This window comes from Syngnathoides biaculeatus, chromosome 2, assembly GCF_019802595.1.
Source record: "Syngnathoides biaculeatus isolate LvHL_M chromosome 2, ASM1980259v1, whole genome shotgun sequence".
Taxonomy (NCBI): Eukaryota; Metazoa; Chordata; class Actinopteri; order Syngnathiformes; family Syngnathidae; genus Syngnathoides; species Syngnathoides biaculeatus.
In genome coordinates, this window is record NC_084641.1 from 42,608,743 (window position 1) to 42,625,391 (window position 16,649).

Consider the following 16,649-nt stretch of genomic DNA (forward strand, 5'->3'; position numbering starts at 1 on the left):
ACTGAGTGTAGGGACTTTGAATGTTGGGACTATGACAGGAAAAGCACAGGAGTTGGTTGACATGATGATTAGGAGAAAGGTTGATATTCTGTGCATCCAAGAGAGCAGGTGGAAAGGTAGTAAGGCTAGAAGTTTGGGAGCAGGGTTTAAATTATTCTACCACGGAGTAGATGGGAAGAGAAATGGAGTAGGGGTTATTTTAAAGGAAGAGCTGGCTAAGAATGTCTTGGAGGTGAAAAGAGTATCAGATCGAGTGATGAGACTAAAATTTGAAATTGAGGGTGTTATGTATAATGTGGTTAGCGGCTATGCACCACAGGTAGGATGTGACCTAGAGTTGAAAGAGAAATTCTGGAAGGAACTAGATGAAGTAGTTCTGAGCATCCCAGACAGCGAGAGAGTTGTGATTGGTGCAGATTGTAATGGACATATTGGTAAGGAAACAGGGGCGATGAAGAAGTGATGGGTAAGTACGGCATCTAGGAAAGGAACTTTGAAGGGCAGATGGTGGTGGACTTTGCAAAAAGGATGGAGATGGCTGTAGTGAACACTTATTTCCAAAAGAGGGAGGAACATATAGTGACCTACAAGAGCGGCGGTAGAACCACGCAGGTAGATTATATTTTGTGCAGACGATGTAATCTGAAGGAGGTTACTGACTGTAAAGTAGTGGTAGGGGAGAGTGTAGCTCGACAGCATAGGATGGTAGTATGTAGGATGATTCTGGTGGTGGGTAGGAAGATTAAGAAGACCAAGGTAGAGCAGAAAACCAGGTGGTGGAAGCTGAGAAAGGAAGAATGTTGTGCGGCCTTCCGGAAAGAGGTGAGACAGGCTCTCGATGGACAACCGAAGCTCCCGGAAGACTGGACGACGACAGCCAAGGTGATCAGAGAGACAGGCAGGAGAGTACTTGGTGTGTCATCTGGTAGGAAAGGGGAGAAGGAGACTTGGTGGTGGAACCCCATAATACAGGGAGTCATACAAGGAAAGAGATTAGCGAAGAAGAAGTGGGATACTGAGAGGACTGAGGAGAGGCGAAAGGAGTACATCGAGATGCGACGTAGGGCAAAGGTAGAGGTGGCAAAGGCTAAACAAGAGGCATATGAAGACATGTACACCAGGTTGGACACGAAAGAAGGAGAAAAGGATCTCTACAGGTTGGCCAGACAGAGGGATAGAGATGGGAAGGATGTGCAGAAGGTTAGGGTGATTAAGGATAGAGATGGAAATGTGTTGACTGGTGCCGGTAGTGTGCTAAATAGATGGAAAGAATACTTTGAGAAGTTGATGAATGAAGAAAATGAGAGAGAAGGAAGAGTTGAAGAGGCAAGAGTGAAGGACCAGGAAGTGGAAATGATTACTAAGGGGGAAGTCAGAAAGGCATTACAAAGGATGAAAAATGGGAAGGCAGTTGGTCCTGATGACATACCGGTAGAGGTATGGAAGCAATTTGGAGAGATGGCTGTGGAGTTTTTGACCAACTTATTCAACAGAATACTAGCGGGCGAAAAGATGCCTGAAGAATGGAGGAAAAGTGTTCTAGTTCCCATTTTTAAGAACAAAGGGGATGTTCAGAGCTGTGGGAACTATAGAGGAATAAAGTTGATGAGCCACACAATGAAGTTATGGGAAAGAGTAGTGGAGGCTAGACTCAGGACAGAAGTAAGTATCTGCGAGCAACAGTATGGTTTCATGCCTAGAAAGAGTACCACAGATGCATTATTTGCCTTGAGGATGCTCGTGGAAAAGTACAGAGAAGGCCAGAAGGAGCTACATTGTGTCTTTGTGGATCTAGAGAAAGCCTATGACAGAGTACCAAGAGAGGAACTGTGGTACTGCATGCGTAAGTCTGGTGTGGCAGAGAAGTATGTTAAAATAGTACACGACATGTATGATGGCAGCAGAACAATGGTGAGGTGTGCCTTAGGTGTGACAGAGGAATTTAAGGTGGAGGTGGGACTGCATCAGGGATCAGCTCTGAGCCCCTTCCTGTTTGCAGTGGTAATGGATAGGCTGACAGATGAGGTTAGACTGGAATCCCCTTGGACCATGATGTTCGCAGATGATATTGTCATATGCAGTGAATGCAGGGAGCATGCAGAGGAACAATTGGAAAGATGGAGACATGCACTGGAAAGTAGAGGAATGAAGATTAGCCGAAGTAAAACAGAATTTATGTGCGTGAATGAGAAAAGTAGAGGGGGAAGAGTGAGGCTACAGGGAGAAGAGATAGCGAGGGTGGACGACTTCAAATACTTGGGGTCAACAATACAGAGCAATGGAGAGTGTGGTCAGGAAGTGAAGAAACGGGTCCAAGCAGGTTGGAACTGCTGGCGAAAGGTGTCTGGTGTGTTATGTGACAGAAGAGTGTCTGCTAGGATGAAGGGCAAAGTTTACAAAACAGTGGTGAGGCCGGCCATGATGTACGGATTAGAGATGGTGGCACTGAAGAAACAACAGGAAGCTGAACTGGAGGTGGCAGAAATGAAGATGTTGAGGTTCTCGCTCGGAGTGACCAGGTTGGATAGGATTAGAAATGAGCTCATTAGAGGGACAGCCAAAGCTGGATGTTTTGGAGACAAGATTCGAGAGAGCAGACTTCGATGGTTTGGACATGTTCAGAGGCGAGAGAGTGAGTATATTGGTAGAAGGATGCTGAGGATGGAGCTCCCAGGCAAAAGAGCGAGAGGAAGACCAAAGAGAAGGTTTATGGATGTGGTGAGGGAAGACATGAGGGCAGTTGGGGTTCGAGAGGAAGATGCAGGAGATAGGCTAAGATGGCAAAAGATGACACGCTGTGGCGACCCCTAACGGGACAAGCCGAAAGGAAAAGAAGAAGAAGAAGGTATAAATTCATTAACAAGTGCTACAGATGATACCTGGCACAGTTGTATGCCGTAATCTTCTATCTTATAAGAGTATTGAAGTTTTCTATAATTGCATTGTGATAGTGGGGGGTTTAAGCGATGGATTAAGTCAGGTAAGGTCCCACTGCACAACTATGGTTTGCCTTTTACGAACACTGTTCCAAAGCCCTTTGCCATGTGACATCATCTGTCCTGCATGCTATGTTGCCATGTTCACCCTGCAGGGGGCAGCGGAGGATGCCACCCCCATGAAGGAGAAAGGCGAGAAGAACGAAAACTATCAGAACGTCAAAGAGGTCAGCAAGATTCTCTGCATTGTCATATTTCAATCACTGTGTGGGCACTTTTTTTTGTGTGTGCCGTGTGTTTTGGTGGCAATATCCTTATTTTTTATTTTTGTGTCCAAATGCTGTGTCTATCAAGGGTCTGTTTGAAACTTCTTCTGTTTCAAAACACTCAAATCACATTTTCACTAGAAAAGACCAGCTCTGCATAGCTGTACTTTCTTTATGTGGGTTTCTACTAGAATAGCGAACCCAAGAAAATAAAAAAACCAAAAACAACAACGCAGCCACCTTGAACACATCTGTACGCAAACAAGAACAAAGACAGTCTTCTGCATTATATCTGCGAGAAGACTAAGGGCAGCAATCAAACAAAGTGGAAGTATTGTAGTGTATGTTGTGCGGCTAACATGCATAGCTGACTCCAGCAAACATGTTCATGTCATTGTCACCGAGCACCTTCCAACATTAGAATGGTGATGACCAATCTGCTCAACAGTGCTTGATGTCAGCCATCTGGCATCTGCTTATAACACCTGCTTTAGCCAATGCAAATGCATTAAAAGCGACAAGAGGTGTGGCGAGTCAAGTAGGTGCAGGAAAAATGCTTTAAAAACTAGAGGGGAAAAAACATTCGTCTGCTGAATTAGTTTTTTTTTTTCAAATTCATATTCATTCACATTCATTTAACAACATAGCAACAGTGCAGCCTCCCTTTTCCCTTTAGATAGTTTTACATCAAATGTTTCTCCTCCAACAACTTTTCCCTTCTCTGCCTTCTTTCTTTGTTACTGAGTCATAACATAATTATAGTATGATCTCATTTCCTGTTTGTATTATCTATAAAACCATGTTGACATGGTCAGGCATTGTTTTCAGTAACATTTTAACATATTTAAGTTCAATAACAATGTGGTTTGTGCATTGTATGCAATCAATCCACCCATCCATTCATCTTCTAGCGCTTTTCCGGGTCGGTTCGCGGGAACAGTAGCTTTAGCAGGGATACTTCTTATCCATCCATCCATTCATTAATTTTCTACCGCTACTTCCGGTGGAGTCGCGGGGAAGTAGCTTCAGCAGCAATGCCCAGACTTCCCTTTCCTCAACCACTTCTTCCATCTCTTCCGGAGGGATACCGAGGTATTCCCAAGCCAGCTGAGAGACATAGTGTCTCCAGTGTGTCCTGGGTCATCCCCAGGGTCTCTTTCCGGTGGGACATGTCTGGAACACCTCACCAGGGAGGTGTTCAGGAGGCATCCGAATCAGATGCCCCAGCCACCTCATCTGGCTCCTCTCAATTCGGTAGAGCAGCAGCTCGACACTGAGCTCCTCCTGGATGACCGAGCTTCTCACCGTATCTCTAAGGGAGACACCCTGCGGAGGAAATTCATTTCGGCCGCTTGTATCCAGGATTTTGTTCTTTCGGTCATGACCCACATAAATCGACTGGTAGATTGAGAGCTTCGCCTTTCGACTTAGCTCCCTCTTTACCGCAACGGACCGATACAAAGTCCGCTTCACTGCAGGCACTCCACCAATCCGTCTGTTGATCTCCCGCTCCATTCTTCCCTCACTTGTGAACAAGACACCAAGATACTTGAATTCCTCCACTTTGGGCAGGGTCTCACCCCCGACCATGAGAGGGAATGCAACCCTTTTCTGACTGAAGACCATGGTCTCAGATTTGGAGGAGCTGATTCTCATCCCAGTTGCTTCACACTCGGCTGTGAACTGCTCCAGTGAAAGCTGGAGATCACGGCTTGATAAAACCAACAGAACCACATTTGCAAAGAGCAGAGATGCAATGCTGAGGCCACAAAACCGGACACGCTATGCCTCGGCTGCGGCTAGAGATTCTGTCCATAAAGGTTATGAACAAAATCGTTGACAAAGGCAGCCTTCGTCGAGTCCAACTGTCACTGGAAATGGGTAAAATTTATTACCGGACCGAACAGCCCGTATCAGGGGGTTCGGGACCACATACTCTCGAAGTTCCCCCCACAAGACTCCCCGAGAAACACAGTCGAACGCCTTCTCCAAGTCCATAAAACACATGGAGACTGGTTGGGCAAACTCCCACGGACCTTCGAGGATCCTGCCGAGGGTGTAGATAGAGCTGGTCCACTGTTCCACGACCAGGATGAAAACCACATTGCTCCTCCTGAATCTAGGATTCGACTTCCCAACGGATCCTTTCTCTCTCACACCCCTGAATAGACCTTACCAGGTAGGCTGAGGACTGTGATCCCCCTCTCGTTGGAACACACCCTCCGGTCCCCCTTCCTGGAAAGGGGGACCACCACCCAGTCTGCCAATCCAGAGGCAATGTCCCAATGTCCATGCAGTGTTGCAGAGAAGTGTCAACCAGGACAGCCCCACAACATCCAAAGCCTTTAGGAACTCCGGGCTAATCTCATCCACCCCACCGGCCCTATAACCAAGGGGCTTTTTAACCACCTCGGCAAACTCAACACCAGAGATAGAAGAGCCTGGCTCAGAGCACCCAGACTCAGCTTCCTCATGGGAGGGCATGTTTGTGGAATTGAGGAAGTCTCCGAAGTATTCTCCCCACCAAACAGCATAACTTGTGCATTTGCATAACACATGCAGTTTTTGCAAATATGTGTAACAAATGGCATGTTATGCAGTGGCTTTCAGAAATAAGTGTATTAACAAAACAAAATTGTTATACAATAAATTTAAAAAATATGTAACAAAGTTTTTTGGACCTGAACCTGGCGAATTCAGTGACTTTGATCACAATCTTCCTGCAGATGTTTCACATTAAAAATATTATTAATTAAAGATGTATTACCACTAAAACGCTATGGAGCTCACAATTTCAACAAAATACAGATTATGCTAAATTTGTATTGAGTTTCATGAAATAACTGAAATAATGCAAATGGGAGTGAGATGTCTCATTAAGATGCAATGAATTTTTTTTTTCCCTTTTGGCTTGTCCCATTAGGGGTTGCCACTGCGTGTCATCTTTTTCCATCTTAGCCTATCTCCTGCATCTTTCTCTCTAACCCCAACTGCCCTCATCTCTTCCCTCACCACATCCATAAACCTTCTCTTTGGTCTTCCTCTCGCTCTTTTGCCTGGCAGCTCCATCCTCAGCACCCTTCCACCAATATACTCACTCTCTCGCCTCTGAACATGTCCAAACCATCGAAGTCTGCTCTCTCGAATCTTATCTCCAAAAGATCCAACTTTGGCTGTCCCTCTAATGAGCTCATTTCTAATCCTATCCAACCTGCCCACTCCGAGCAAGAACCTCAACATCTTCATTTCTGCTTCCTGTTGTTTCTTCAGTGCCACTGTCTCTAATCCGTACATCATGAATTACAGTTATGAAATAGATGGAATTGCTTTAAAAATTCCTATTACTCTCTATAGCACGGGTGCCCAGACTTTTTTTTACCACAAGATCTACTTTTCAAGCAGCCAGCCTCTAGCGATCGACCGGGGGTAGGGTGATGTGTGGTGTGGTGGGGGGCCTGAGGTCTTTTTTTTTTTAGAACGACCAATAATGAAATACAATGACCGGGCCATAAAGATCTACCTACGACAAAAATGCAAAACATATTTCTTTTTAAGTATATTGAGGATTCTTTATGTGTAAATGTATGTGTGCCTTGCATAACCGCATGAGTCAGTATTGCATAACACAACATCTTCTTCTTCTTTTCCTTTCGGCTTGTCCCGTTAGGGGTCGCCACAGCGTGTCATCTTTTGCCATCTTAGCCTATCTCCTGCATCTTCCTCTCTAACCCCAACTGCCCTCATGTCTTCCCTCACCACATCCATAAACCTTCTCTTTGGTCTTCCTCTCGCTCTTTTGCCTGGGAGCTCCATCCTCAGCATCCTTCTACCAATATACTCACTCTCTCGCCTCTGAACATGTCCAAACCATCGAAGTCTGCTCTCTCGAATCTTGTCTCCAAAACATCCAGCTTGGCTGTCCCTCTAATGTGCTCATTTCTAATCCTATCCAACCTGGTCACTCCGAGCGAGAACCTCAACATCTTCATTTCTGCCACCTCCAGTTCAGCTTCCTGTTGTTTCTTCAGTGCCACCGTCTCTAATCCGTACATCATGGCCGGCCTCACCACTGTTTTGTAAACTTTGCCCTTCATCCTAGCAGACACTCTTCTGTCACATAACACACTAGACACCTTTCGCCAGCTGTTCCAACCTGCTTGGACCCGTTTCTTCACTTCCTGACCACACTCTCCATTGCTCTGTATTGTTGACCCCAAGTATTTGAAGTCGTCCACCCTCGCTATCTCTTCTCCCTGTAGCCTCACTCTTCCCCCTCCACTTTTCTCATTCACGCACATATATTCTGTTTTACTTCGGCTAATCTTCATTCCTCTCCTTTCCAGTGCATGTCTCCATCTTTCTAATTGTTCCTCTGCATGCTCCCTGGTTTCACTGCATATCACAATATCATCTGCGAACATCATGGTCCAAGGGGATTCCAGTCTAACCTCATCTGTCAGCCTATCCATTACCACTGCAAACAGGAAGGGGCTCAGAGCTGATCCCTGACGCAGTCCCACCTCCACCTTAAATTCCTCTGTCACACCTAAGGCACACCTCACCATTGTTCTGCTGCCATCATACATGTCGTGTACTATTTTAACATACTTCTCTGCCACACCAGACTTACGCATGCAGTACCACAGTTCCTCTCTTGGTACTCTGTCATAGGCTTTCTCTAGATCCACAAAGACACAATGTAGCTCCTTCTGACCTTCTCTGTACTTTTCCACGAGCATCCTCAAGGCAAATAATGCATCTGTGGTACTCTTTCTAGGCATGAACCATACTGTTGCTCGCAGATACTTACTTCTGTCCTGAGTCTAGCCTCCACTACTCTTTCCCATAACTTCATTGTGTGGCTCATCAACTTTATTCCTCTATAGTTCCCACAGCTCTGAACATCCCCTTTGTTCTTAAAAATGGGAACTAGAACACTTTTCCTCCATTCTTCAGGCATCTTTTCGCCCGCTAGTATTCTGTTGAATAAGTTGGTCAAAAACTCCACAGCCATCTCTCCAAATTGCTTCCATACCTCTACCGGTATGTCATCAGGACCAACTGCCTTTCCATTTTTCATCCTTTGTAGTGCCTTTCTGACTTCCCCCTTCGTAATCATTTCCACTTCCTGGTCCTTCACACTTGCCTCTTCAACTCTTCCTTCTCTCTCATTTTCTTCATTCATCAACTTCACAAAGTATTCTTTCCATCTATTTAGTACACTACCGGCACCAGTCAACACATTTCCATCTCTATCCTTAATCACCCTTACCTGCTGCACATCCTTCCCGTCTCTATCCCTCTGTCTGGCCAACCTGTAGAGATCCTTTTCTCCTTCTTTCGTGTCCAACCTGGTGTACATGTCTTCATATGCCTCTTGTTTAGCCTTTGCCACCTCTACCTTTGCCCTACGTCGCATCTCGATGTACTCCTTTCACCTCTCCTCAGTCCTCTCAGTATCCCACTTCTTCTTCGCTAATCTCTTTCCTTGTTTGACTCCCTGTATTTTGGGGTTCCACCACCAAGTCTCCTTCTCCCCTTTCCTACCAGATGACACACCAAGTACTCTCCTGCCTGTCTCTCTGATCACCTTGGCTGTCGTCGTCCAGTCTTCCGGGAGCTTCGGTTGTCCATCGAGAGCCTGTCTCACCTCTTTCCGGAAGGCCGCACAACATTCTTCCTTTCTCAGCTTCCACCACATGGTTCTCTGCTCTACCTTTGTCTTCTTAATCTTCCTACCCACCACCAGAATCATCCTACATACTACCATCCTATGGTGTCGAGCTACACTCTCCCTACCACTACTTTACAGTCAGTAACCTCCTTCAGATTACATCGTCTGCACAAAATATAATCAACCTTTGTGGTTCTACCTCCGCTCTTGTAGGTCACTATATGTTCCTCCCTCTTCTGGAAATAAGTGTTCACTACAGCCATCTCCATCCTTTTTGCAAAGTCCACCACCATCTGCCCTTCAAAGTTCCTTTCCTGGATGCCGTACTTACCCATCACTTCTTCATCGCCCCTGTTTCCTTTACCAATATGTCCATTACAATCTGCACCAATCACAACTCTCTCGCTGTCTGGGATGCTCAGAACAACTTCATCTAGTTCCTTCCAGAATTTCTCTTTCAACTCTAGGTCACATCCTACCTGTGGTGCATAGCCGCTAACCACATTATACATAACACCCTCAATTTCAAATTTTAGTCTCATCACTCGATCTGATACTCTTTTCACCTCCAAGACATTCTTAGCCAGCTCTTCCTTTAAAATAACCCCTACTCCATTTCTCTTCCCATCTACTCCGTGGTAGAATAATTTAAACCCTGCTCCCAAACTTCTAGCCTTACTACCTTTCCACCTGCTCTCTTGGATGCACAGAATATCAACCTTTCTCCTAATCATCATGTCAACCAACTCCTGAGCTTTTCCTGTCATAGTCCCAACATTCAAAGTCCCTACACAGGCTCTGTGCATTCCTCTTTTTCTTCTGACGCTGGATCCGGTTTCCTCCTCTTCTTTGTCTTCGACCCAAAGTAGCTGAATTTCCACCGATGCCCTGCAGGTTAGCAGTGCCGGGGGCGGGCATTGTTAACCCGGGCCACGACAGATCCGGTATGGGATTCTTTAGATGAACGCTCATATTTGTTTGGCACAGTTTTTACGCCGGATGCCCTTCCTGACGCAACCCTCTGCATTTATCCGGGCTTGGGACCGCCCTACAGATTGCACTGGTTTGTGCCCCCATAGGGCTGCATTGCACAACACAACATACTGAACCATAAACCTTTTTTGTAACTATCTGAGTTCACGATGATCACTCACCAACCTACGAATGAAAATGCACACCCGGGCTGTGTCACTCACATCAATGGATTCGTCCAACTGCAGTGAGAAACACAATCTCCGATGTCCTTCCACACATCAGCCATGGCTTCACAGCGCCGTGTAACTGTACTCCTTTACAGCTACAGAGATTTCTTTGAAGATAATATTTCTGCCTTATTTTTAAAAGATCAGTACAACGAGTCATCTATGACTCTTTTACCATCTCTCCGTCTTGGAAGGACTTCTTGTTATTAACGATGATGTGAGGAACCCGGAACGATGCTTCAGTGGTGGCTTTCTCTGTTGAACTATTTTGTGTGAAAAGTGACTGCTGTGCAGCCAATTGCAATTTTAAATTGTTCACTTTTCTCTTTCTCAGCTTGTTTTATGGCGGAATGTCGGTGTTGTATTTTCCATCAACAGTTCGAAAACCGCTCCACATCTCACTACACTGGCAGATGAGGCAAACGCAGTTCAAAAATGACATAGTGAAAAAAAGTCCGCCTCACATTCTGTATAAAAGTGATACGTTTTTGTCTTCTTTACTCCAGCATCCATACTCATGTTTGACAAGATTTCTTAACCCATTCATAGGCAGGGTGGCAATTTTTTTGCCTTATTGAGATAAAAGTCTCCTAACAGGACACAATCAGGGAAATAACACTTCTTTTTCGTTTAATACATAAAACAAAGGGCAAAAAAGATGTACCCTCTCGTGGGCAGCGTCCAAACCTGGGACGGGTATGTTTTCAGGTCTGTGAATTGGTACATACTCGAGATATGTTTATTAATTAATTCTTATTCTAGAACGACACTTACGCATTAATAATACCGATGGATTAGCGTTTTGAAGACAAACTTGGTTGCATACTGACTTTCCTCCCTTTCTTCTCTTGGAAAACGCTCTATGTGTACTTGAGGCAGCCATGTTGGGTCAGGAAGGAAAGGGAAATAACTCCGTGCTAACTTTGACCGATGAGTTATCCTCTCCTGATACCACATTATGGCTTCAGATTAAAACACTTAAATATTTTGATATACTGAAGGATATAATGCGTGAAAATCATGATGTCCCAAAAATGGGACGCTGCACACGAATGGGTTGAAATAGGTCAGAAAAATACAGCTGATGTCTTTTTTTTTCTCGCGGCACACCGTCGCTATCGGCAAAAAACTGCCTCCGCGATTGACACATTGAGCACCCCTGCTCTATAGTTTAGGTAGATAGGTAGGTCACATTTGAGTAAAATAATACTATGTCAACGTCACAGTATCTTTTTTAATTTTTTTTTTTTTCCGCGGACCCCCTGCAATTACAACATGGGGTCCAATGGACGCCTGGTTCAGAAACACTGATTTAGGTCATAAATACAAATGCTCAAAGCACAGAGCCATATAGGCAATATACTGAGTGTTATGGTGTGGTGATACTGATCAACAATAACAAAACTAATGATGCATGTAACTGAGCCACAACATTGAATAGAGAAATAATGGAACTAATCAGATGGGCAAAATTTCAAAGTGTTGGTTTAAATTAGGAGTCAACTGTTTAAAAAAGTTAATGATGATGGAAAGAAACAATTGAAATATCTGTTGGTTTTCGTGTGCATTATCCAGTAGCGTCATCCAGAGAGAAAGACCTGGAAAAGATGGTGACCACAAAAAGTCTATGGAACTGATGGTTAGACATGCATTTGGGCATTATAAATTCTAGACAGATGTTGTAAAGATTTGTGTTGTGTTACCATAGATACTAGAGAGGCTAAATAAGATGTGCAGCAGTGGAGTTTGGAAGAAGCAGCAGAGGTTGCTAAAGAACATGGGCGCTCATAAAGTCATGCTGGATCTGCTGCAGGTCTCCTATGACCAGGTAAGACCACCAACATCCCAGAACACTGCTTTTCAGGTTTATGTTCCCCTAAAAATGTCATGATAACAGTTCGTACTCAAATGCATGATTCACTACAAGAGAAGCCCAAAAATTTTAATTGACTATCACATTAGAGATTCCTCCAATAGTAGCAGGATCCAAGAGGTGGATGGAAAGCAGATGAAATAACAACGATGTAATGAATGTCCGTATAGGTTTACTCAAAGGAGTTTATTGGCGGCAGTTCACTTTAAACCGTTAAAATGTGCCACAGTATGATGAGGAACTAATAAAGAAGTGGCAGGCTAGAAGAGGTGGGCTGGAGGGAACAGTAGATATCAACAGGTAAGTAGTGCTTCGTGAAGGGCCAAGTGAGACTAGTAGTAGTCCTCAATCTAAATCCAATTTCCAAAGTTGGGTCTGGAAGCCAGTATTCACCTCTTTATGTTCTACTTAAGTTGTCCAAAATGTAAAATTCCAAGTCAACACTGTCCATGGTCAGTGAACAAGAAGGCAGGAAGAGACTTTCAAATATGGTCAGGTGACAGACAGAAGATATATGAAACAGGCAGGCACCAAAATCAGGTTATTCCAAACACAGTTTAAGGTTCGATGTCAAAGGCTGGACAGTATTGCAACGGTGAGAAACAATCTGGCACTGAAGTGAAAGGCGGAGCTTGTTAGGTAGGGGGAAGAACATATTACAGCAGATAACTACCAATTTTGGGAGAATAATTCACTTCTGGAAACAAGCACTAACATTCCCAGTTATATTCATTGGGGTTTGCACTTTTGATAGAACCTGTGAAACCTGTTAGCCACCTCAAAATCCAATATTTGTCAATATAGAAGGCATTAACATACAGCATAATATACAGTGGTACCTGAAAGAGAAATTCTGGAAGGAACTCGATGAAGTAGTTCTGAGCATCCCAGACAGTGAGAGAGTTGTGATTGGTGCAGATTGTAATGGACATATTGGTAAAGGAAACAGGGGCGATGAAGAAGTGATGGGTAAGTACGGCATCCAGGAAAGGAACTTTGAGGGACAGGTGGTGGTGGACTTTGCAAAAAGGATGGAGATGGCTGTAGTGAACACTTATTTCCAGAAGAGGGAGGAACATATAGTGACCTACAAGAGGGGAGGTAGAACCACGCAGGTAGATTATATTTTGTGCAGACGATGTAATCTGAAGGAGGTTACTGACTGTAAAGTAGTGGTAGGGGAGAGTGTAGCACGACAGCATAGGTTGGTAGTATGTAGGATGACTCTGGTGGTGGGTAGGAAGATTAAGAAGACAAAGGTAGAGCAGAGAACCATGTGGTGGAAGCTGAGAAAGGAAGAATGTTGTGCAGCCTTCCGGCAAGAGGTGAGACAGGCTCTCGATGGACAACCGAAGCTCCCGGAAGACTGGACGACGACAGCCAAGGTGATCAGAGAGACAGGCAGGAGAGTACTTGGTGTGTCATCTGGTAGGAAAGGGGAGAAGGAGACTTGGTGGTGGAACCCAAAAATACAGGAAGTCATACAAGGAAAGAGATTAGCGAGGAAGAAGTGGGATACTGAGAGGACTGAGGAGAGGCGAAAGGAGTACATCGAGATGCGACGTAGGGCAAAGGTAGAGGTGGCAAAGGCTAAACAAGAGGCATATGAAGACATGTACACCAGGTTGGACACAAAAGAAGGAGAAAAGGATCTCTACAGGTTGGCCAGACAGAGGGATAGAGATGGGAAGGATGTGCAGCAGGTAAGGGTGATTAAGGATAGAGATGGAAATGTGTTGACTGGTGCCAGTAGTGTGCTAAATTGATGGAAAGAATACTTTGAGAAGTTGATGAATGAAGAAAATGAGAGAGAAGGAAGAGTTGAAGAGGCAAGAGTGAAGGACCAGGAAGTGGAAATGATTACTAAGGGGGAAGTCAGAAAGGCACTACAAAGGATGAAAAATGGAAAGGCAGTTGGTCCTGATGACATACCGGTAGAGGTATGGAAGCAATTTGGAGAGATGGCTGTGGAGTTTTTGACCAACTTATTCAACAGAATACTAGCGGGGGAAAAGATGCCTGAAGAATGGAGGAAAAGTGTTCTTGTTGCCATTTTTAAGAACAAAGGGGATGTTCAGAGCTGTGGGAACTATAGAGGAATAAAGTTGATGAGCCACACAATGAAGTTATGGGAAAGAGTAGTGGAGGCTAGACTCAGGACAGAAGTAAGTATCTGCGAGCAACAGTATGGTTTCATGCCTAGAAAGAGTACCACAGATGCATTATTTGCCTTGAGGATGCTCGTGGAAAAGTACAGAGAAGGTCAGAAGGAGCTACATTGTGTCTTTGTGGATCTAGAGAAAGCCTATGACAGAGTACCAAGAGAGGAACTGTGGTACTGCATGCGTAAGTCTGGTGTGTTAGAGAAGTATGTTAAAAGGCTAGACTCAGGACAGAAGTAAGTCTCTGCGAGCAACAGTATGGTTTCATGCCATTAGAGGGACAGCCAAAGTTGGATGTTTTGGAGATAAGATTCGAGAGAGCAGACTTCGATGGTTTGGAATGTCCAGAGGCGAGAGAGTGAGTATATTGGTATAAGGATGCTGAGGATGGAGCTCCCAGGCAAAAGAGCAAGAGGAAGACCAAAGAGAAGGTTTATGGATGTGGTGAGGGAAGACATGAGGGCAGTTGGGGTTAGAGAGGAAGATGCAGGAGATAGGCTAAGATGGCAAAAGATTACACGCTGTGGCGACCCCTAACGGGACAAGCCGAAAGGAAAAGAAGAAGAAAGAAGATACAGTGGTACCTCTACTTACAAACATATGTAGTAATGAAGAATTCAGGTTATGAAACAACTCCTATGAAAAACATTATCTCTTGTTATGAAGGAAATTCAAGATACAAAAGAAAAAAATAGGTCCTGGATTCCCCAAATTCCACCGAATGTAAATATCCTGTATCTTGGTTTGTGTGGCGCAATAGAGCTGCTCTAACATTGGCTATAACTGTAGCATCTTCCTGGCATCCCATTGACTAGGAGGGACGTCAATCTTTACCCATTATGCACTTCCTGTATCTTGGTTTTTGTGGCACAATCGACCTGCTGTCCCATTGACAATCATCGTAGCATCTTCCTCGCATCCCATTGGCTTGGAGGGATGTCAATCTTTACTACAATGCTTTTTGATTCCCTTGGACACTAGACTGTCACCGAATCACACTCGCGCTGTCACAAGCCAACACACATTGGAAAAGTACAAATTTTTTGTTTGTTTTTTTGCAAGTTTATTCATCTTTCTTCACCGTGGGCCCCAAGAAATGTTAGTGGAATGAAGTTGTGTGTGTGTGTATACGTTTATACCTATGTTTTCCTTCAGCTGTCAAAGTTCGCCTCCTCGTCTGTCGCTCATGATGCCTTTAACTCGTCATTCAGCCTTCTCTTCGCATAGTCACCCAACACCAAAGCTAAATGAACATAATTTTTAAAAATTATTCTTTACATGATGTACTTTGAATGCTTATTTTGGGCGGGCTGGGGGGCTTGGAACGGATTACACTATTAGCAATGTGCTTCTACTGAAGAAAAATTCTCGTAACAAAATGACTTCCAAAACAGAATAATTTCATAAGTAGAAATACTACTGTAGTGCCTTTTTTTTTCCCTCCGTGTCCTGTTTGGCTGTTAGATCAAGTAGAATGGAGAATCTGCATCCATTTTATGCTGGAAAAGTTTTACAATATCATAGTTTTTGAAGTATCAGAAGTTCAGAAAAAAAATTCTGTATCCAAGGTTTTTGAGCTTCCTCTATGATTTCTCAGTATGTAATCTAATTAAGTTTATTGAGCATCATAGTTAATTGTTGAACAGAACAGAATTTTTAGAGGAAGCCGAGAGACAAAGAGACAAAAATTGTAAACCAATTACACTGAACCACAAAAAACATCGCTTTTGAAACATGGTCCAACCCATGCGTCATTTTAGATTAACAAAAAAAAGACGTCGAGGAAGACAAGCCTTACCATCAGGGTCCATCCAAATGCTATTCTCGAAAGTCACCCCGCACTATTGTCACACAAGCTTGGTCAGAGAGCAAGAGAGTGGGGGGAGGTGCATCTGAGCTCTGGAGGAGAAGGAGGTGAGGTGGAATGAAGTAAGAGGCAGCCGAGATACAGCCTTGGCGGTGGCGTTCGTACATGTATTTCCTTGAGAGACAGGGTCAGACAAGTTGGTGTGTGCCGCACATTTACACTCCGCTATGAGAGGTGTCAGAAGGACTGCATCGAGGAGAGCTGCGACCTTGTCATGGTGAAGAATTGCATTGCCATCAGATTTTATATAATTCCGGCAGAGTCAAACGGTGCCAAAGTTATGGAACATGCCAAATGGCGTGTAAATGGTGACGGATTTTCCCTCAACCAAACGACAGGCCTCTCTGTGCCAACAACTCAGGTGCTTGTGACGAGTATTGTGAAGGGAATGGTGACGAAGCCACGGCTCCAAAATTAGCAAGGAATCATCAAGGATCATCAGGAACCAGTATATGGATCGAGTGAAGTAGGACTGTCTGTATAAAAGACTAAATTTGGATTTTGCAAGGGCATATCAGAAAGGTCAACACGAGGTGTACGCAAGTGCTGTAAATCTGCCACTTAAGTGTGTTGCTCTGTCTCATCAGGGAGTGGCATGAGAGCAGCGGGGTTCCCTCCTCTTCTTCATTGTCACCAGGCTGTTTTTTTTTGTTTTTGTTTTTGCAATCC

General features: G+C 44.3%; 1 protein-coding gene across 16 annotated transcripts in view; it reads left to right on the forward strand.

Moving 5' to 3' along the window:
- Window positions 1-16,649, forward strand: part of itpr3 (inositol 1,4,5-trisphosphate receptor, type 3) — a 285,052-nt gene that overhangs the window by 168,906 nt on the left and 99,497 nt on the right. For all 16 annotated transcript variants that reach the window (XR_009792909.1, XR_009792910.1, XM_061806443.1 and 13 more), the window contains 2 exons: window positions 3,092-3,163; window positions 11,787-11,906. Coding sequence is in view for 14 of the 16 variants with exons in the window: in XM_061806443.1 (XP_061662427.1) it covers window positions 3,092-3,163; window positions 11,787-11,906 (192 nt within the window). In the remaining 2 variants the exon portion in view is untranslated. The remainder of the gene's footprint in view (window positions 1-3,091; window positions 3,164-11,786; window positions 11,907-16,649) is intronic.